At 48.5% G+C, this 22,261-nt stretch overlaps 2 protein-coding genes and 1 non-coding gene across 4 annotated transcripts; 1 reads left to right on the top strand and 2 right to left on the bottom strand.

Annotated features, from left to right (window-relative positions):
* Positions 1-490: 490 nt before the first annotated feature.
* LOC109756815 (uncharacterized) lies at positions 491-2,647 on the top strand. Its single transcript, XR_005768562.3, has one exon. It is a non-coding gene; the product is annotated as an uncharacterized protein (transcript).
* Positions 2,648-2,755: 108 nt separating this feature from the next.
* Positions 2,756-5,888, bottom strand: LOC109756806 (uncharacterized). The gene is made up of 2 exons (XM_020315644.4): positions 3,436-5,888; positions 2,756-3,263 (listed from the first exon to the last, which is right to left on the bottom strand). Exons 1-2 carry the CDS (start codon positions 5,681-5,683, stop codon positions 2,956-2,958), a joined length of 2,556 nt encoding a protein of 851 aa, XP_020171233.1. The 5' UTR covers positions 5,684-5,888; the 3' UTR covers positions 2,756-2,955.
* Positions 5,889-6,698: 810 nt separating this feature from the next.
* LOC109756797 (uncharacterized) lies at positions 6,699-15,584 on the bottom strand. 2 transcript variants are annotated; one of them, XM_020315635.4, is made up of 9 exons: positions 15,219-15,584; positions 14,569-14,669; positions 14,115-14,481; positions 12,164-13,018; positions 11,494-11,545; positions 8,231-8,292; positions 8,033-8,139; positions 7,861-7,948; positions 6,699-7,352 (listed from the first exon to the last, which is right to left on the bottom strand). In XM_020315635.4, the coding sequence occupies exons 1-9, from the start codon at positions 15,339-15,341 to the stop codon at positions 7,029-7,031; spliced, it is 2,079 nt and encodes a 692-aa protein (XP_020171224.1). In that variant the 5' UTR covers positions 15,342-15,584; the 3' UTR covers positions 6,699-7,028. The 2 variants fall into 2 exon arrangements, with proteins under 2 accessions (XP_020171224.1, XP_040255221.1); XM_040399287.3 differs by having other exon boundaries at positions 12,164-13,015.
* Between the last annotated feature and the right edge of the window lie 6,677 nt (positions 15,585-22,261).

The raw sequence follows: 22,261 nt of genomic DNA, 5'->3' as shown, positions 1-22,261 counted from the left end.
ATTCTCTCAATAAAGTGCCTGAAACAATCACTCGTGTCTAAACCCACCATGACAGGCAACCCAAGATACTTGTGAGAGAGAGCTTCACCATCAATATGCAAAATTTGACAAATCTCGGATCTGGCAGTAGCAGAAGTGTTAGGACTAAAAAGAACTAGATTTTGCCAAACTAACAATGGCCCGAATTCTCGCAGTGGGTATCTAGAACTTTATGTAAGGAAGTTGCATGTAATACATCTGCGTCATGAGAATAAAAAAATATCAGTAATGCATAGTTTGTTTTTCTATCACTCTTTTTTTCCTTTTCTTTTTCTTGAGCGAATGCACACCCTCTCATCGTGTTCTTATTTTTTTTCTATTAGCAATCTCTCACTGTGGCGACAACAACTCCTATCGCAAAAAAAAAAAAAAAAAACTCCGATCGCAACTTTTTTTTAGGTGAGGACGCAACATATTGAGCCTCGGAAGCCGGAACAGAAATAAGGCCGAGCAAGCCCAGCCGAACATGGCGAGCTGGGCTGTATTGATCGAGCGGCCCGGTCTCCGCCTTGACCCGAACAACGGCGTGGAGATGAGAATGAGATCTGGCAGGTGTGGGAAACCCGTTAGGACGGGCAGGGAGACACGCGGCCCTCATTCGCGGCGCCCGGACCAGCTCGCCAATCTGGAAGAACCCCAGGGGCTTGTCCGAAAGATGCCCACCCGACAATGGAGCATAAAATTCCCCAACCTCGCAATCGCCTCCATTCCGGCAGATGAAACCCTAGGACCCGATGGCCTAGCCACCATTCCCACACACAGCCCGCCCGCCGCCGCCGCCATGCCGCCGTTCCGGCGCTGGGCGGATCTGCCGGCGGACCTCCTCTGCCGCATCGGCGACAGCCTCGACCTCAAGTGCTACGCCAGCGCGCGGGGCGCCTGCACGGCCTGGCGATGCGCGCTCTCGCCGCCGTCCCCGTCGCTCCTCGTCGTCCTCGACGACGCCAGGTGCTGCCCGTCCGCCGCGTCGCTCCCCACCCACCGCTCCTTCGAGCTCAAGAACATCCTCTCGGGGGGCCGATGCGTCGGCTCCAGCAACGGCTGGCTCGCCCTCTCCGTCTGCCTCTACGGCGGCCAGAGCATGTTCAGCCTCTTCAACCCCATCACCGCCACGGAGATCCTTCTGCCGCCGCTGATCTACGAGAGCCGCTGGGTCTCCAAGCTCGTCTTCGCGCCCAACCCCGCCAGGGACGACTTCGCCGCCGCCGCCATCTGCGACATCGACAGGCTCGCCTACGTCACCGCGGGGGCCAGGAGGTGGGCCATCCTCGATCCCGTCCGCCTCTCCAGCGGAGATCAGCTCGCCGACGTCGTCTACCATGAAAAAGGTAGGGTCTACTGCCTCACCCGCTATGGCGATGTCCACGTGCTCCGCCTGCCGGAGCGCCGCCGCAGGAAGCCTATCGTCGTCGAGGATCCAGCTGGCCCATCAGAGCCAGAGATGCCTTTAGGACGTCCCGCACTCAGTCTTCAGGGAAGAAGACAGCGCAACTTGCGCATGCTCTGCTATGAACATCGTAGATGGAGAGAGCAGCAGCTTCCAATTGCTACAATGAAGGCTACCTTCTGCCAAGATGTGTTTATGCCTCTTAGGAGAGTTCCTCCTGGATCTGTCGGGCCGGACCTAAATGCACCGGCCACAGTCGAGCCCATGTTGTCTGAGTCCAACCTACCGTTTGATCCTGCTACCTGTTTTGCCGCGCCATACAACACGGTGTCGGTTTTTACTAGTGCCAAGAACCTGGTGTTCTGTGACGGTAACCTGTACCAGATCTGGAGAAATGCAAGCTGCACGGTCACTTTGCAGCTGCCAGGAGGCGGTCACCGCCGTGTAGCCGAGAATGAAATACTTGTTCTGAGGTATTATCCCCGGCGCCAACCATGCTGGGATGCTGTGACAGACTTGGGAGGCTACTCAGTGTTTGTTGGGAGGAACAATGCCGTGTCGATGTATGCTGAAGATGTTCCAGGACTGAAGGGTAATTGTGTCTACTGGATCGGTGGGAGGGGTAGGGATCAGGGCATGGTCTTTGACATGGGGACTGGGAGGTCTACACCTTGCCTTCCCGTTGCTGGTGCTGGTGTCGTTCCGGGGCCTCCACAGAGTACAATCTGCTGGTACTTTCTCAGCGACATAGTGAATAACTGCAACATAAGTGCAGGAAGAAAAGTTTATCAGACCCGGGCAAGGGTCCGGGCTGAACGTGAGCAAGATTTGGAGGATTGATGCGTCGCCAAGCAGATTGGCGACATAGTGAGCACCACCGGCCACATCGGTGGAAGTTATGTTTATCATGCCTGAGCAAGAGCCTCTCATATGGAGAGGCACTGAAGAGTTTATCATGCCTGAGCAAGAGCCTCTCATATGGAGAGGCACTGAAGAACTGGCAGAGTGTAATTGCCTATTGTAGCCAGTAGTTCGTTTTAATTCATCTGTTTCCTAAAATAATTTGCTTCAGTACTGTTGTTGGTTTGTACTCTAGTCCCTATCATCTTTGTGTGTTTATGTCCTGTAATGGAATAATCGGTGTTTGTAAAACTTATATTCATCATATTATGATGGAATAAGAGGATGTTCAGATATTTGCAAGTTGGAATTGTTGTTTAATCGCTGTATGCATGACTTGTTCTTCTGAAGCTCGTTTTGTATACTTCAAAACTGCTCACTGACTCGTTCTACTGAAGCTGTTTTTGTGCTTGAAAGCTGCTGGCTGAATAAACAAGCGAATCACACAGGCGTCTTATTTCTATTTTTTCTGTCAATGTCATGACAATCACACAAATATACACAACAGGCACGAAATACATAGTAACAGATGGTCTGAACTCAGAATATCACAAACTGAAGTGCTTCTGCAGTCAAAGATCACATAGCAACTTCAGTGTATGGTGGTGTCCGTGGATGAAAGGTATAAACTACAGCGCCTGGAGCGACCTCACAACTTCATACATGTCCGGCCTCTGGTCAGGCTTCACCGACGTGCAGCCCACCGCGAGCTCCAGGGCAGCCTTCATGCCCTGTTCCTCCGTGCGGGGAATGCTGGGGTCGAGTATCTGCGATGCGCCGTCGATCAGGTTGATCCGCCTCCGCACCCAGCTAACAATGTCCGAGCAGTCCTTGGACGCCGGCTGCTCTGCTGGCCTTCCGGTGACCAGCTCCAGGAGAATGACCCCAAAGCTGTAGACGTCCATGAGGTTCGTCGGGTTCTTTGTGAAGTTTTGCTCTGGTTTCAGGAAAACAGAAGAGAACTTCAGTAAATTTTTATAAGGTGCAATCATACAGTGAGGTTACTACTAAAACAATTTGGTAACAAGATGAACACATTGCAAATGCATAGGATAGGGTGCCAGGCTCTTCAAAACCTGGTGTACTGATTCAACTACAGAAATGCATACCTGGCGCGATGTAGCACTTGTCATTCAAATCCGAATCCAAGGAAGATCGGTACGCCTTTTCCCCAACGACACGATGAATCCCAAACCCGGCGACCCTGGGCTCAAATTCATCGGCGAGTAGCACATTGCTCGACTTCAGATCGCGATGCAACATGCGAGGAGTATAGTCATGGTGAAGATAAGCCAATCCTTGAGCTACACCCAGTGCAATCTTCAGCCTGTCGTTCCATCCCACCGCGAATTTCAGCGCACAGATCATATCCTGTAAGCTTCCTCTCTGAAAGTATTCATATATGACGCTGACCTCCCCTTCCGAGTAGCAGAAGCCTGCGATCTTGGCAACATTCTTGTGCCGGATTTTCGCCAGCGCTTTCATCTCATTCTTCACTTCTCTGAATGTCAGCTTGCCCGAACTGAACAGCCGCTTCACCGCGACTTTTTGCCCGTCTTGTAGCTCAATCAGATGGACCTTTCCAAATGCTCCTCTTCCGATCACATTCTTGTCATGGAACGCGGCGAACAAGTCCTCTCCGGTGATCTTGATTGGGTGGAAAAGCACCAGCTTCCATGGGGAGGAGGACCTGTTGCCATGTATCCTTCTGCAAACTGCAAATACCCCTACTGCCAACAGCGCCAATCCTGTAACGAGGGAGGCCACCGTCGCAGCCAGTGCTAGCCCCTGATGCTTTCTCAATGGCGCATCACAATCGCTCGGCAACCCGGGACCGCACAGGCCTGGGTTCCCTTCAAGAAACACGGCGGGAAGGCCGGAGACCAGCTCCGGTGGCACTCGGCCGGAGAGCCGGTTGTACGAGACGTTGAGCAACGCAAGCTTCAGGTTCTGGAGCTCCGCCGGAATGGCGCCGGTGAGGCCATTACTGGACAGGTCGATGTAGGTCAGCACCGGCAAGTCCCCGAGGGAGGCTGGTATCGTCCCGGTGAGACCGTTGCCGGACAGAGACAAGGATACCAGCCTCTTGCAGTTGTTGAAGTCAGGGATGGAGCCAGAGATGGCATTGTGGGAGATGTTGATGATGCTCATCGCCGGGGAGTCGCACAGGTTGTCCGGCAAGCTGCCGTTGAGCTCGTTCAGCGAGGCGGAGAAGCGGTACATGGTGCGGATCAGGCCGATGCTCTGAGGTATCGCGCCGGAGAAGCTGTTGTTGTCAACCTGAACCTGCTCCAGCCGAGACACGCCGCCCGGGAACTCGGGCAGCCGGCCGGAGAAACGGTTGTTCTCGGCGCGGATGACCTGCAAGTCCGGCAGCGACCAGAGGCCGGCGGGGAGCTCCCCGGTGAAGGCGTTGCCCTGCACCTCGAACCTCTGCAGCATGAGGCACTTGTCGACGCCGTTGGGGAACGGCCCGGAGAAGCCATTGCGCGACAAATCCAGAGACAGCAGCTTCTGAAACTTGAGGCCGAACCCCGGAGGAACGGCTCCGGTCAAGCTGTTCATGGACAGATCGAGAGCCTCCAGCTGCTCCAGCCCAAGGAAGGTCTCGGGTATCTCGCCGCTAAACCCTGACCCCTGCAGGAAGAGCCACCTGAGGCTGGCCATCCCGCCGAGCTCCGGCGGCAGCTGGGACTCCAAGAACTGGTTACCGGACAGGTCCAGGTAGTGGAGGCTGGTGAGGTTGCGGAAGAGCGCCGGGTGGAGCACGCCGGAGAGGCGGTTGCCGCGCAGGTTGAGCACCTGGAGCCCCCGCAGCGCCGCGAGGCCCGGCGGCACGGTCCCCTCGATGTCGTTGCCGCTGAGGTCGAGCGACGTGAGCGAGGCGAGCGCGGCGAGCTGCTCCGGCAGCGGGCCCCAGAAGGCGCCGGAGCTGAGGTTGAGGGAGGCGAGCGAGGCGCAGCGCGAGAGCTGCAGCGGGACGGTCTGGTTGAAGGCGTTGGACGCGAGGCTGAGGCCGGCGAGGCCCGGGACGCGGCAGAGCGCGGTGGCGTTGATGTCGCCGGAGAGGCCGAGGCCCTGGAGCTGGAGCGAGACGGCGACGGGGTAAGAAGCGGAGGAGGAGTCCGTGCAGGTGACGTGCGACCAGTTGCAGTAGGGCGTGGAGCTGGACCAGGTGGCGAGGGCGCCGGCGGGGTCGTGCAGGGAGTCCTTGAAGCTGAGCAGGAGGCCGTGTACCTGTACCGGCTGCTCTGCTTCTGCTTCCGCCGCCGCCGCTGCCGCTGAATACGAGGAGATGATCAGCGGCGACAGGAGGAGCAGCAGGAGAGGCAGGCAGGCGCCGCTGGTGGTTGCCATGGAGGGAGCCGGCCGGCCGGCGAGGTGCAGTGCGAGTGAGTGTAGGCAGGAGAGTGGCCGAGCGAGCTGTTGCTGGTCAATGGCTGGCTGTTTTGTGGGGCAGAGCTTTTTTCACTGCGGGTTTGATGGACTAGACGGACGGACTTTACTGTAGAGTAGCAGCACGTAGGCGCGGGATTGACATGTGCTTTCCACTGCGGGCTGTGCAGGGATTTGTTTCTTGGTAGGCTGAGTCAGGTTGGCCGGGGCAGTTTTTGCATTATTTCATGTGGAACTTTTGGACGGGGCACGGGCGCTTTTGGACTTTGGAGTGGCGCCCTTGTCCTTCCTGTTGGACGCGATGTGACGAGTGAGTTATCGAGCGATGCGGATAGAAATGGACCGTGGGAGTCTGATCTCGCTTTCCAGGATCGTTGCCTGGGGAAGTCAGGATTCGACTGGAGCATCACGGCCTCTGCAACTACCACTCTACAGTCTACTGGGAGAGTGGATTTTGCTTTCGTCTAAGATCTATCTGCCTCCGTCACAGACTAGGCAGATAGTGCGTGAGTGGTTACACCAGCGTCAAACAAAGTTAACTTCAATCATGGCCCAAATGAAAGTTAACTTCAATTATTGGGCAGAAACAAGCAAGTAAAGGCAGTAAAACAAACTGTCTTGATATTATAATCCTTAATGGTCAGCATCATGGAAATCCTACCAGCATAAGCCACAAGTCTACACCAAACAAGAGAGAATAATACTCAGCTGAAAGACAGTAAGACAGCAGAGATGTTTGTTACCTTTCAGTAAGACAACATAGATGCTTGGACTTGTGCTACCCGTGAGCTTTCCCTGGTTCCCAGATGAGAATGTACTCTCTTTGGATAAAATATGTACACAGCCACACCTACTACATGACATCCCGGATCAATGGACAGGTGTTACATGCAAGATCACTACATACAAAGGTGGAAAATCATACAAGAATGGCGTATTAAAACTCCTGGAGAAGAAAGAATACACAATCACACAGTTTTAACAGGAATTCCATGGAAGCTGGCATAATCTATCAATAATAAATAATGTTCATATGTGCCTAACATTCTACAGCCTCATTTTTTGACATTTCTCCACTCCCACAAACTCAACATAACCAGCACAGCATGAATGCCTCTCCGATGGGGGAGCACACAAAATCACTCACAGAATATGGCTCAAATATTCAGTTCCATAAAACCAGCCACTCACTAAGCTCTGCAACTAAATAGTATTTACCAAAGGAGGCTAAACTATGAAATGGCCAGGAATTTTGAGCTATCTCTGAGTTTCATCAGAACCAACAGGCATGCTGTGGCTGAGCTAATCAAACGTTTGCAGTCGCACCAACATCCTGTTTTGGCTCGGTGCGTGTGTAGGTGAAGCTTCGTGTTACCGGAGTTACCATCTGACTCCCAGGTGTTACAGGTGTAGCTTGACTTGGTTTTCCGGCATCTACGGAATCAGCAGCGCCACGCTTCCATTGAAAACTCCGAGCATTACCTCTGATAGCTAAACGTCCACGCATAGCCCCAGGGAATGCCGGCCTTGGGTATGCGGTTCTAATGAGCCTGGAAGCAAATGGTGATGCACGAACACCACGTGACCAGCCAGGCTGCTGAGGCACTTCAACAGAGCTTTTTCGAACAACCTGCAGCACACCATTATATATAGTTAACAGATACGCATGACAAGTCATGAAAAGTACTCCACGTGAACACTCGAAAGTGCAAAATCTTCTTAATTGCTCGAATATACTTTCTACTTCCATATTTATTGATAGGGTATGATCGCATGCATGCAAGACAGAAAACACTAATGAGCATACTGATGAAAGAATGGCCCAGCTAATGGAGCTTCCAGTAAAGACAGAAGTATATTATCATTTTGATGTTCAATACCAAATCTTACACTGAGCAACTCAATCATGAATGTCAACCAAAAAAGTTTCAACAAAACCTATCAAAACATACTCCCTCTGTTCCTAAATATTTGTCTTTCTAGAGATTTCAACAAGTGACTACATACGGAGCAAAATGAGTGAATCTACACTCTAAAATATGTCTATATACATCCGTATGTGGTAGTCCATTTGAAATCTCTAAAAAGACAAATATTTAGGAACGGAGGGAGTAGAAGTTAAGTCAAGGAAGTTTTACCTTCAAAATGCGTGACATAAAAGATGTTCCATTCAGCGTTAGTGCCTTCTCTGCTGATTCTTTTTCCAAGAATTCGATGTACGCTGAGCTGATAAGACAAAAAAATACTTAGAACATTACCTAAATAAATGATGATATTTTGGACTGTTCAGAGGGGAGTAAGAATTCACACCCTGTTGGCTGACCAGTGGCACCATCAGATACAATAAGAGTTTTTAGCACAGCCCCAAACTTGTTAAAATGACAAGAAAGACCATCTTTTGTTGCGCCAAAATGTACCTAAAAAAGCCCAATAAAACAATCACTGGTGACACAAACTCTTCTCTTCATAACCGGAACGGTAAAAGAAAAACAAAATTAAAATACTTACATTGCTAACAAAGACAGTTCTAGAATCAGGGGCACTTTCAGGTTGGCCTGTAGATCCACCAGCTGAAAATAATAACAAAAAAAGAATCTGCTTAACAAATGAGTGGGTAGAAAACCTAGAGCTAACATGCTATCTTAACAGGGTAAAAAAAACAAATGATAAGTGCCACACATGTGGCATGAAGCACTCCGGCCCTGACGTTTTTTACAACTAAAGTTGTCGTCCAGAAAGAAAAAAACAAATCCGAAAAATAAAGTTTCCATCCTTTGAAGTACAAAAGTTGTCAGGCTTTGACAAGTTGCCATCCTCGCGTCACTAAACTTGCCATAAAAAACGTTCGGAGTTGCCATGCGTTCGTGCCACACGTGTGGCACTTATCAGGGTCCTAAAAAAATCATACCACAATAAAGATATCTAAAAGAAAAATTGGTGCAGAAACCTTTCATGAAATAAAGGATGTCTTGCATGATCAACTAGGGTTATTAGTTCGTAGTAGTAAAGGCAATGGTATGGTTCTAATAAGCTAAAAGGGCCCGTTTGGAAAACTGTTTTTTTGCAGGAATTTTACAGGATATGAATTTCATATGAAAATTTCCCTTGGGACCTTTGGAACACAGGAACATGAAATAAGATTCCACAGGATCGGGTTTCTACCCTTCAGGCTTCACAGGAAAATAAACATGCAGTCATATCTAATGGAAAACTTCCTGGCGTGAAAACAGAGCTTCAAGGCGCTTCCACCGCTGCCTTTTCGCTTGTTCGCGTGCACCAAAAGCCACAAGGAAGAGGCGGGGGGCCTGCGTATAGGGGCGTCTGTGGCATCAGGTGGCGGCCGAGTAAGAGGGGCAAGCAGGACTCATGACAGGGCACGACGGCCTGCGAGCGTAGGAGGCGGCGAGGGCAGCGGATGGTGAGAAAGGCATGACCCGTGTTATATATGCGACATGATTCCATTTTTTAATACTCCCTCCGTTTCTAAATATAAGCCATTTAGATATTTCAATATGGACTACATACGGATGTATATAGATATATTTTAGAGTGTAGATTCACTTATTTTGCTCTGTATGTAGTCCATATTAAAATATCTAAGAACGGAGGGAGTACCATGATTCAATTGTACAAAATTCTCAGATGGATTAGGGCGAATTTGTTGGGTGGGATTAGCAGGTCACATACAACCACAACTCGCCTGAATGTTGGAGGTCAATCTCTTTGATGCATTGGATGACTTGATACGACCACATCAATCATTAGCAATATTAATCCAATTGTTGGTCAAGTCGCTAGTGATGTTTCTGTTATGCCAAATCTGGAGATTGTTGATAAGCATTATGAAGTTGAGGAGGAGCTAATTAATGTGACATGTACGTGTGTTTATCTGGAAGAATTGACTGCTAGATATTTTGCATGGGAATCAGGAGAAGTTGGGAGTCCCTAACTATGCTATGGACCGAAGTAATGTCAAAAGGGATTTGTTTTCTTTGAGCCAGGTACATGTGCATGCAAACCAAAGAGATAAGAAGCAGAAACAAGCCCATGGCTACTACTACTACTTTGGAAGGTCACGGCCACCAGATCAGCTATATGTGCTCGCTCAGAGTCCTCGTCGACCGAAGGATTTGATGTGTTTGTGCGCTGCAGGATGGAGTCCACCTACAGGTGCGTCTTTTTTTTAGGTCAAAAGTGTCGTGTTTTCTCGAGGATCTGTAACGGTTATGTGCCAGAAAATAGAAGGCATGTAATCTAATATTTTAGAAAGTATAGTTTATTTTTTGTTAGCCAAGAGATAAGGATAGGAAAGTTTGAGTTGGCCAGCTTGCAGCTCAAGATAGGCCATCTCCTATTTAAGGTCTGGTTGGTGCACCATGTAAATACCCGTATCGAGTTATGAGGGAAGCTGTCAAAAAATCCCTAAGTTTTGGATGAAGCTTCAGAAAACCTCTGTTGCAATTTCTCTGCGAAGAAATTGTTTTGCGCCTGAGTACCATCAACAAGATTGGTTTTCTTGTGCTAAAACTTAAGGTTCAATCCCTTTAATTAGCGTACATCGTGTGTGCGGGCGAGAGGCAAGAATTACGAGTCGACGAGTCGAGCCGAGGTTGAAACTCATAGACTAATCATGACAAGTGTAGACTACTGCTGGACTAGTCGGCATGGTACTGTAGTACTCAACTTATACAGTAATCAACTACTAATACCTAGTATGTAATGTAGTACTCCCTCCGTCCCAAAATTCTTGTCTTCGATTTGTCTAGATACAGATGTATCTAATACTAAAATGTGACTTGATACATCCATATTTAGACAAATCTAAGACAAGAATTTTGGGACGGACGGAGTATAGACTAATATATTATACAATAAAAATTGAGTTGATCCAGAGGATCACATCAGCATAGGAGAGCAGCAAGGGGAGGAGCTCAACAGCAGAGGGGTGGATCCAGGGGAGGAGCAGAACCAACGAAGGGAGAGCATCGTAATGGTCCTGGCCGACGGCGGTGGCGGGTAGCAGCGGCCTAGTCCCAGGTGAGGCGGCTCGTTGTGGAGCGAGACTGGAAAGCTAGGGTTGCAATTTTTTCCCTCCCGTGGGCTGAGCTCTGCTCACTTATCCCTCCCAAATTGAGTCGATGGACTTAAACAACCACTAGTCTAGACTAGTCGATGACTAGTCGCTCCACCGCTCGACTGAACGAGCTAGTCTACACGAAGAAGCTAGTCGACAATCAGATTGAGACTACTAGACTAGTCTCACGACGACTAGTCGTTAAACTCATAATCACCGGAGAGAGGTTGCTGTTGCTGAAGGTGGAGTGCTGTGAAAGATCGGGCCGCAACAATAGATCGGATCTCGTCATCAAGGTTCGATAAATATCATGACTTGATTGTTGTACTAAACATTCTAGCCTGCAAATGGCATTGTGAAGGCATTCACATATGCAAGGAAAACAAGGATAGTTGTGAAGGAAGAAAGCCAACGGCTAATTGTAATGGGCAGTGACTAGGTCTGAAACTCGAAAAGTTTCCCATGTTTTCCTATCCTACAATCCAAACGTCTATTTTTCTGAATTCCTGCATTTTCTATTCCCATAGAATTTGTGAGGCATGCCATCTCAACTCCTATGTTTTCCCGATTTCTACGTTTTTCCCATCATATGCTCCAAACGGGGCCTCCTAAGAGTTTCCACAAGAACATTCCGTTCAGATGATTAAGGCAGTCAATTTATAGCAATGAGAACTTGAGCAACGCGTGCTTTACATACCAACTGATGAAGCCTTCGTTGCCACCAACAATGAACTTGAGTGCACCAAGTCCTGCAATGTAATTTTAAAAATAAGGTTATTATTATATAACAGCTATAGACATATGGCCCTTTAAGGCGATATTTCCTGGACCTGCACATTCCCCTTTACTTTGGGGATCCCTCACAAAACAACACAGAAAATACAATTCTTGCACCAATGGGGTGCGGGCACAGAAGACAAACAGAGAAGCAAATAATACAAAAATGATGTAGGCAAATATATCAGCGCTGCTTATGTTCCAACAAACCTATCAGATCTGTTGACCTGTCCGTATAATGTGTGTTACAACAAAATTACGATAAGATATCCAGCATGAAAATCATAGATTCTACTTCATGAGCTCATGGCTTGATTTTGACTTTATTTCCTGTTTCTAAGGAGTTGGACGGTTCCTGTACAAATTGACACTAGTCTTCAAAGATACATAATACATTGCTGGGTGATTTGAATTCAAACAGATTTAAGAAAGAGTACATTTCTGAGCATAGCATATGAGAAGCTCAATTTTTTAGGTGATAATCTCAAGCTGCTAATGCCATGGAAACAATTTCGTATAATCTAGTTATTCATGAACTTGGCAAATATATAGTTCAAAAGGAGTGAAGATGCTAGCCCATGGAAACTTACTTTGGATTTATCGGTCATGTGTGTAACTTTAGCATGTGCAACTGTCACATTTGATTTTATTGAGCCAACATCTTTCTTCCCAATGGGCACCTGATGCTCAAATGTGCCAGCATTTCTTGCAGTTTCATGATAGGGAGGATTCCGCGTATTATTGTTAGCAGATATATTTAAGATCTTTTCAGATGGTCTTGGTCCTGAGCTAGCATGTGTGTCTTGGGGTATCGACCTTCTGCTTCTCACCCCGGCAGCTCCCTCTGCCTTATTGTACCGCTTTACTGATGACTCTTTGCCTCCACTAGAAGACAATTTATTCTGGTAAGGATTCACACCATTATATCTAACTGCACCGGTCTCATCATACCGATCAATATCGAATGCAGAATCAGCAGCCTTCTCTGTCCCGCTGTCATACATACAAGCATCCCTGGCAACATACTGATTTCTTTCATGAAATTCTACTTGATTTTCTGCTCGGACATTATCTATGTGCTTGTATTCTCCATCTTCTGGATCTTTTTCTCTGAAATCGAATGGTTCTTCAGTGGTAGTCAACAGAGGCCTTCTACCCAACCTGTCAAAGACACTTTCCGAGGAGTATCTGTCCTTGAGAACATCTTCAGCAGCCTCAGCTGCGGCTCTAAATGCTGCCGTGGCACCTGGTACTCTCACATCAGACTTCATTTTCTGCAACCTACCATTAGCTGCTGAATCTGATTCTACGGTAGACACCACAGAACGAAGTCGCTTGGAAGATGACTCCGACCTCGGGGTCGGTGGCTGCACAGGTCTGACAGCATCACGAACAGCAAACTGAAGAAGCCGGCGTGGTGCACCAATGACTTCATGGGATGTCTTCTGGAAAACATAAGAAAATTATTACCACAAAGAACAAGAATTAATGAAGCAGCAGGTTTTTACAGGAATTGCTAGAAAAATGGAGCTCAAGCAGAACAATAATATGTTTTGGCATTGTAAGTAGACAAGGCAATAACCAAGGAGCAATGCAGAGACGGCGAGCTAGGGTGAGAGGACAACACAAACCACAGGAATTAAAAAACATGACATGAATGCAAGTGCACAATAGAGTATTGCTAGCAAGAAAAATGTGCATTCCACGGCCTAAAACATTCATATAACATGTTTGCAACACGATTACTTTATTTAACTGATGTGCTGCTCAGTGTATGAAAATTAAACAGCTATAAGCTGTACAGCAGGTTCCGAAATCATACACGATAGTGATAAATAAACAAGGATAACACACATCGCAGAAGTTATATGGTTGACCCATCAATTTCATGTCTGTCATGGTTGAAGTCAGTCTAGTTTTGAAAGTTTACGGTGCTAAATATCAGGTTTCATAGTCGAGGGTGGAACTGGACTTCCATGAAAGTTAGGAGCTTCCAAAAGAACGCTTTAGAAAATGGTATAGGGAGTTATATATATACTAACTTAATTACAGAGAAAAACAAAAATCAATTATCAGAAGCTAAATACAAATCTTATAACAGGATTAGGTAGGCACGTCACGGTTTTGTGAATTTATAACAGGTAAACAATAAAATTTATTAATTATGCCCAAACACAAGTAGCACAAAAGCAGGTCTTCCAAATTGCATTCCCTATTAGAATTTCTTCTTCACTGACGACGGCAGACAAAATGTTCAAGAATTATAAGAATATTATCAGAATACATGTGTTGTGAACATAAAAAGAATACTACTCAATCATGTACTCGGCAAATGAAATACAAAAACAAAGTCAATTAGCATGTTTGTCTAATATACTTACAACATTACAGGAAAGCATATGCCGAGATATTAGTTTATTAATATGGGACTGCCTGATTCATGATATGACTTGCATCTAACATAAAACAACAGAAAACGCATGCCATGAATGTAGCGACATTTTGAAAATCAGATTATGTGATTGGGAGAGCCATAGAGACCTTCGCTGGCCGTGTGTCCTCCTCTCTGCCTCTCTTTCTATGGTTATACATGTCCGGTGAGCGGGTTCGTCTTACAGCCTGTGTATGATTAGTTTCTTCCTCTGCTTGCGAAACAGGAGCTACAACACTTCGAAGGGGAACAACGTCTGATTGTTCTCGAACAATTCCTCCCCACTCCCTCTTCGGTTGGACTTTTGTTGTTTTCTGAGTTTCAGCTTCAGGTACACGACTAGTCTGTGCATTGCTAGATGAATTATGTAGAGGCAATCCTCTAGCAGTACTGCGAGTGTTTTTAGCTTCATCATTAGCAGAGACAGCTTTGGGTTGCACATAAAGGTGCAAATTTGAGGAGAGGTGATCCCACAACCTGCATGACCGTTGATTATCAGTATAGCCAGATAAACGGTATACAACAAAGGAACTTAGTTACAAAGATTTGGATGGAGCAAATAACCAGGATACGAATGCATTGTTGTCATCGCCTAAGAAAACCTGCAGCTCCTTTGCAGCCTCATCCTTCCGTCTTCCATTTCTGAGCAACACCACGACATACTCCTGTCACGCAAAAATAAATAGTTAGATCAGCAATCTCAGTGATTTGCGGGCTTGTACAATGAAGGCACAATTAATATCAACTCCTTTAAGGCATCCGTGTCTCCAGCAGAACCTGTATAAGCAAGGTCAATCCAAAACAAACTAAGCTCCGAAAGACAAATCAGACAACGGGAGCACTCCAATTAGGCATGCTCCATTAGAAAATGCAGAATCTCATCCCATATACTACGAGCACCATCTACTCCACATGTCAAGTGCAGAGACTGGGCTTGCGTGGAAAATCAGACGACTCCCCAATCCTCAGAACATAGGAACGGCACCTAATAAACCCACAATGCAGATAGCACGGTACTGTGCATGAACCTAAACCAACCCAATTCCACCATCACACACGATCCCATCCGAACATTCGGCTAACCTTATCTAACCCTACAGGACCAAATCACACCGACATAACCGCTAGGGTTTTAGCGATGGATCGGGGGATCACATCTCATCGCGCGGGCGGGGGGAGGGGAGCGGGGGATGGGCCGGGCTGGGGGCACTCACCACGAGGGTGTCGTCGGTGTAATCTCCCATGAGCTCATGGAGCTTGGCCCTCACGCGCTGCCGCAGCAGCGCCACCCCCTCGGCGCTGAAGTTGGCCTTGAACGTCCTCTCCCCGCCGTCCATCGGGGGGGCAACCCTAGATTCCCGCCCTCCCCGCTCCGACAATCCGGGCGGCGGCGGCGGCCACGGGCGCCCTCGCGTTTACGGCCGCGCGCGCGAGGGTGTGGGACGGGGGCGGCGGGGAGGGGGGAGGGGACGGCGCGGCGTTGGGGCGGCACCAGGGCAGCGTCCAGGGTATGCAGTCCTAGAGTGTGACGGACGGAGGACGCGTGCGTGCGTGTGGGTGTAGCCGTGCCGAGGGAGGGCGTAACGTAAGTTTTGCGGTGGGGCTCTTTACGTTTTCTCCTGGGCCCCGTTTGCAGGGGGTGGGAGTGGCGGTGCGGCCCGTGGTTGTGGTTTGGCTGGTGAGGCGGAGGGGTGTTTCTCTGCAGTGTACGTGCGGTCGCGTCGTGCGCACAGGCAGCCAGACACGCCGCTTTGGTCGTGCAGGGTTTTCCCGGTCGGTTTGGCGGTTTGGGCACACGACGCAAGGGGAAGTTGAGTTTTCGTCACGTGAGACGCAAACGAACCTTCATCGTGACGCTGCTCACTCGTCAATTCGAAAGCACGAAGCAAACCAACAACCTGCAGTGAATAGTTAGGTAAACAGTGGTATCATCAGCCCATCAGGGTTAAGTCCTGATGCTCGTTTATGCGGTTTCCTTTCATATTAATGAAATGGAATCGGGGTGTGCCCCTCAATTCAAAAAAAGTCCAGATGCTCGCATTTATTCTGAATTTATTTTAGTATTTCTGGCGATACGCGTTCAATGGGAAGGAGGCGTTTCCGTTGACTATGAGATACTTACGATGACTTTGTAAAATCTTAAGATGATATGCCGATTGAGTCTCTCGAAAGTGCTCATAGGGGTAGGGTGTGCGTGTATGCGTTCATAGGGTGAGTGTATGCATGTATATATGAGCGCTTATGTTTGTACTTGTTGGTGCAATGATAGGCCCCCCTTATGTTTTGGAGTTTTGTTGACATAAACAGTATGAGACTTATGTGTTTGCTAGTGCACACAGAGTAACAGGTCCCTGAGATCACGAGGAGTTTGATGTAAACGACGAACGTAATCTGCCTGCGTTGCAGTGTAGGTTATCACCGAAGATTATGATAACAAGAGTGACCCCTAAAAATTGATGAAGTGAAGCAATTGGTTCGATGCACGTTCAAAGATGACTGTGTCCGAGGAGATTGAAGACGAAGTGAAGATGTAGCATTTATTTCGTTGTTCTTCTTCTCTTTATTGAGTCATAAGACCACTGTACTATTAAGAGGGGTATAGTGTTTGAAATTTTGATTCTCTGATGTTAAACCCAAATCTATGATAGTTGTGAGAGAAATCTCTTTGTGCTCCGAGCAAATACTTGCCAGCAAAAGACTGTGATCTTCTTCCCTGCGAGAGATTTGTCTCAGACCGAGGAGTTAGCATTACTTGATCCTCAAGTAATGTTATCGTTGCTCCAAAATCCGATCGTTGTGAACGTGTTGGTTGGCCATTGGCTGGACCGCATGTCCAAAATGATCATTTCCCACCAGGGAAGGTGTGACGCCCCCTATTTGACCGTACACTAATCATACACGCAAATGTGTACGATCAAGATCGAGGACTCATGGGAAGATATCACAACACAACTCTAGACACAAATTAAAATAAAACAAGCTTTATATTACAAGCCATGGGCCTCGAAGGCTCGAATACATAAGCTCGAAAACACAAGAGTCAGCGGAAGCAATAATATCTGAGTACAAACATAAGTTAAACAAGATTGCCTTAAGAAGGCTAGCACAAAAGTAGCAACGATCGAAAAGGCAAGGCCTCCTGCCTGGGACCTCCTAACTACTCCTCGAAGCCGAACTCCACGTAGAATCATCCTCGGGATCTCTAGCTCCTGGACTCCAGCATCTGGTTGCGACAACCAGGTATAGAAAGGGGAAAAGAGGGAGAAAAGCAATTGTGAGTACTCATCCAAAGTACTCGCAAACAAGGAGCTACACTACATATGCATGGGTATATGTGTAAAGGGCAATATCGGTGGACTGAACTGCAGAATGCCAGAATAAGAGGGGGATAGCTAATCCTGTCGAAGACTACGCTTCAGGCAGCCTTCATCTTGCAGCATGTAGAAGAGAGTAGATGGTAAGTTCACCAAGTAGCATCGTATAGCATAATCCTACCCGGCGATCCCCTCCTCGTCGCCCTGTTAGAGAGCGATCACTGGGTTATATCTGGCACTTGGAAGGGTGTGTTTTATTAAGTATCCGGTTCTAGTTGTCATAAGGTCAAGGTACAACTCCGGGTCGTCCTTTTACCGAGGGACACGGCTATTCGAATATATAAACTTCCCTGCAGGGGTGCACCACATAACCCAACACGCTCGATCCCATTTGGCCGGACACACTTTTCTGGGTCATACCCGGCCTCGGAAGATCAACACGTCGCAGCCCCACCTAGGCTCAACAGAGAGGTCAGCACGCCGATCTAGATCCTATGCGCGCAGGGGTCTGGGCCCATCGCCCATTACACACCCGCACGTTCCATACGCGGCCGGAAGCAGACCTAGCACCCTTAATACAAGCGCGAGCTTACGGTCCAATGCGGCGCGCGCCACTCAGTCGCTGACGTCAAAAAGAGCTTCGGCTAATACCACGACGCCGAGTGCCCATAACTGTTCCCGCGTAGTTGGTTAGTGCGTATAGACCAAATGGCCAGACTCAGATCAAATACCAAGATCTCGTTAAGCGTGTTAAGTATCCGCGAACGCCGACCAGGGCCAGGCCCACCTCTCTCCTAGGTGGTCTCAACTTGCCCTGTCGCTCTGCCACAAAGTAACAGTCGGGGGCCGTCGGGAACCCAGGCCCACCTCTACCGGGATGGAGCCACCTGTCCTTTCAGCCCCCTCATCAGAACCACTTGTGGGTACTCAACGAGCTGACCCGACTTTAGTCACCACATGTGTCATGTATATAAAGTATATAGTATATACCTGTGATCACCTCCCGAAGTGATCACGACCCAGTAGTATAGCATGGCAGACGGACAAGAGTGTAGGGCCACTGGTGGAACACTAGCATCCTATACTAAGCAGTAGGATAGCAGGTAAGGGTATCAACTGTAGCAACAATGACAGGCTATGCAACATAATAGGATTAACCAAAATCAGTAACATGCTACACTACTCTAATGCAAGCAGTATAGAGAAGAATAGGCGATGATATCTGGTGATCAAGGGGGGGCTTGCCTGGAAGCTCAGCCGAGAAGGAGGGGTCGTCATCAACGTAGTCGATCGGGGCACCAGCAGCGGCGTCAGTCTCGTAGTCTACCGGAGAGAAGAGGGGGAAGAAACAATGAATACAATATAAACAGATGCATAACGATGCATGACATGACAATGAGCGGTGCTAGATGTGCCCTAACGCGGTAGGAGGTGATACCGGTAGAGGGGGGAAAACATTCGGGAAAGTATTCCCGGTGTTTCACGTTTTCGGACAGATGAACCGGAGGGGAAAGTTGCGTGTTCGCTATGCTAGGGATGTGTGGCGGACGAACGGGCTACGTATCCGGATTCGTCTCGTTGTTCTGAGCAACTTTCATGTACAAAGTATTTTCATCCGAGTTACGGATTATTTTATATGATTTTCTCAAGTTTTAAATGATTTCCTGAAATTTATTATTAATTATTAATTTCGAATTATAACAGTAAATACTTTTAATACACAGCAGCAGCCACCCACTGTGTATGACATGTGGGTCCGGGGGCTGAGTCAGCCCAGTCAACTATTGACCAGTTGACCGGTCAACAAAGTCAAAGGGGACCCAAAGGGATCCCACCTGTCACTGACTAGGATTGCCCAGTCAGCAGAGTTGACTGGTCAAAGTGGCCGGTGGGGCCCAGGTGTCATAGGCACATCTGTTAAACCTGCTATTTTATTTACTTTAGCTAGATTTAATTTACCGGGGGCCCAATAGTCATTGAATAATTAGGAGGGGGTTAATTAGATTAGAAACTAATCTAAACTGGTCAAGATTTCCCCAGTCAGAGGCACAGCCGACCTCATGGCCGTGCGCGCTCGCACACTGGGGATCGGCCATGGCCGCGCGAGCGCTGAGAGCGGCAGGCTGCAGCTAGCGGAAGCGGGAGTGGCCAAGCGCAGCAGCAGGAGGCGGTGGCGACGCCAGGCAGCCGCGGCGGCGAGGCTAGGCGGCGGAGGTGGCCGCGACCGAGGCAGGCGACTGGGGCGCGCGTTGGCCTAGCGCGGGCACGGCCGGGCGGAGCCGACGCGGCCAGGGGCGCAGAGTAGGTGAGGGAGCGGGCTGGGGCGCCAGCTGCTGCGAGGACGAGCACGCGAGATGACGGCGGCGACGCTGCAAGCGGGCAAGCCACGGCGGGAGCGTGCGGCGGGCTTTGAACGAAGCGGCGGCAGTGGGGTCGGCAGAAAGGGGCGGCGAGGGCGAGCAGTGAAGGAGCCGCAACGGCGAACAGTAGCAGAACACGGGAGGGGCTGCGGGCACACGTGCAGGTCACGGCCAGGGTGAAGGCGGACGCGGGAAGGAGCAAACAGAGGCGCATGGGAGGTAGCGACTGCTAGTTCGGGCACGTCAATGGTGGCATCCTACGGTGACGGGAAGAAAGAAAAGGGAGAAGGGGGAATGGACAGCGGCTCACATCGGTGTCGGGAAGAAGCACGGGGAAGCCGGGGAGGTCGCGGTGCGGCAGATCGACGACGACGTCGTGGTGGCCGGGGCGGAGAAGAACGAAGATGGCGAGGGGTACGGGGCATCTCCACCGATCTGCTGCAGGGGGGGGACGAGGTCGACGAAGGCAGCCCTCCTAGCGCGGTCCTGGCCGCCGGGGAGGCCGTTGGCCACGGTGACGACGGCGGCGCAGCTGTGGCAGTGCTTGGGCGAGCTCGCGGCGACAGATCGAGGAGGAGGCGGGGAGAACGGCGAGAGGGAGTGGACGCGGGCGAACCCTAGGACGCCGAGGACGGCATTATCCTCGCCGAGGAGGCATGGATGGCCGGCGCGTGGCGATCCTCGTCATGGACGAGCACTCTGCGTCCACGGCGCTTGGGTGAACAGGAAGTTGAAGAAGGTTATAGTGGTGGGCTGGGCCGGTTCCTGTAGCGAGGAGGCCAAAGTGCACAGTAGATTAGGTATTATGTTTTTCACTTCTTTTTGTTTATTGTTTTTCTTATTTATATACTCTTTTATAATTAGTTTAGGTACTAAATGATTTTAGTTAAAGTTGAAACTCCTCACATAATTACCTCCTAATATTTTGGGTGTTGTCCAAAAAGTTTGGGGTTATTTGGAAATGTTTGAAATTAAGTTCATATTTTAATGGGCATAATAAGGGATGCTTGTTCACTTTAATTATTTCGAGGGGAAATTTTAAAATCCATTTAATGTTAGCTCCTACATGGTAATTACTTAGTGAATATTTGCAACCCATCGAACATTTTTCCTTATCAGTTTGAAGAAATAAATTTTGACTTGTTTTTGGAATTTGAATTTGAATCGGTTTCGAACTAACGTGAGATTAGCAACAGTAATCGAAGTGACGTGGCATCATTAGCAGAGGTTACTGTAGCTTGATTATCCGGGCGTCACAGAAGGCTGCGGCTATAAATAGCCACCCCGCACCGGCTTTGTCCGGTGGCTGCTCCATTTGATTCTGAGAAGATTGTTGAGCAACCCCCTCTCTGAGCGATTTGAGTTTAAAATCCACCGAGAGAAAACCCCTAGAGCCGAAGAATTATATAGTGGTTCAGCATCACTCGAATCTAAGTCTAGTACGCTCCACCTATTACTCTTGAGAACTGCAAGCTCTCTAGACGGTTAGGTGTCAATTTCTTCATAGACCAAGAGTGATTGTGATTCTCGAAGAAGAAGTATGTAAAGGTTTGGAGATCGCCTCAAGTATCTACCACGAGTGATCGGCATTGGTTGACGAACCAATTGTCGAGGAGAATAGGGTGAAGAGAGTTTATCTTCCGTGTTAATTCACAACCCCTCTAACCCGACGCAGTCCTTGTGCAGAAGGACGAACTGGTCGAACAAATACCCTGTCGCCATCGAGCATCACTGGTTACCTCTACTACCCATGTTTACATTTGATATGTTTTCCTTCATGTGATTTGCCTCGACACATGTCTTAGTTTCCAGTTGGTACTTGGTTATAGCTCGTTGCAGTTTGTTTTTCATTCACTCCGCTGCTAGGTTCCGAGAGTTTTGAGATTTTCGAAGAAATTTTAAAACTCCCATTCACCCCCCCTCTGATAGACATACTTCGTTCCTACAATTGGTATCAGAGCAAGGTACTCCTTGACTTTGCTCATTTTGGTCTAACAACCTCGAAGTTTAAGTATGTCTTCAGTGAGTTACAAGTCGCATCTCAAGATTCCCATATTCGATGGGACGGACTACCCCTTCTCCGAGCAATTGATGATGATATGTGGAATGTGGTGCAAAATGGAGTCACGCTTGAAGTGCCCCAAGTTCCAAATGACCGAGAGAAAAGACTCACTCAACTGGGCGCTCAGGCCAAAGATGAAATTGGTGGCCATCTCTCTCGTGCTTAATTTCTTCGCTATCGTCAATGTGAATCTGCGAAGGAATTGTGGGTCATTCTCGAGAAAATAAATGAAGGTGTTTCAACTAAGAAAGAAGATCGCATTGATACCCTTCGAGCAAAGTTCAATAGGTTCAAGCGCATTGGAAATGAAAGCTGCCAGCAAACATTCGATCGTTTGAATGACATCGCGAACGAGCTGCAAGGTCTCGGCGCCAAAGACATGACTGGCCATGAAGTTGTTAAGAAACTGCTCCGATCTCTTGACAGTTCGTTCGACACTCTTGTTCTGATGATAAGGGAATGAGCTGATTTCAAAGTTCTCGAGTCTGCTGATATAATGGAAAGGTTGAACACCCATGAGG

Source organism: Aegilops tauschii, chromosome 2 (assembly GCF_002575655.3).
Source record: "Aegilops tauschii subsp. strangulata cultivar AL8/78 chromosome 2, Aet v6.0, whole genome shotgun sequence".
NCBI lineage: Eukaryota > Viridiplantae > Streptophyta > Magnoliopsida > Poales > Poaceae > Aegilops > Aegilops tauschii.
This window is presented reverse-complemented; position numbering and strand designations above follow the sequence as displayed.

Bases quoted from the DNA above. Each gene is read 5' to 3' on its own strand.
- LOC109756806 (XM_020315644.4), bottom strand. From the start codon at position 5,683: ATGGCAACCACCAGCGGCGCCTGCCTGCCTCTCCTGCTGCTCCTCCTG. The intron at 3,264-3,435 runs GTATGCATTTCT...TCCTGAAACCAG, and splicing joins CAAGTGCTACATCGCGCCAG to AGCAAAACTTCACAAAGAAC.
- LOC109756797 (XM_020315635.4), bottom strand. From the start codon at position 15,341: ATGGACGGCGGGGAGAGGACGTTCAAGGCCAACTTCAGCGCCGAGGGG. The intron at 11,546-12,163 runs GTAAGTTTCCAT...ATTACATTGCAG, and splicing joins ACATGACCGATAAATCCAAA to GACTTGGTGCACTCAAGTTC. The intron at 7,949-8,032 runs GTGTGAATTCTT...TTGTCTTATCAG, and splicing joins GCCACTGGTCAGCCAACAGG to CTCAGCGTACATCGAATTCT.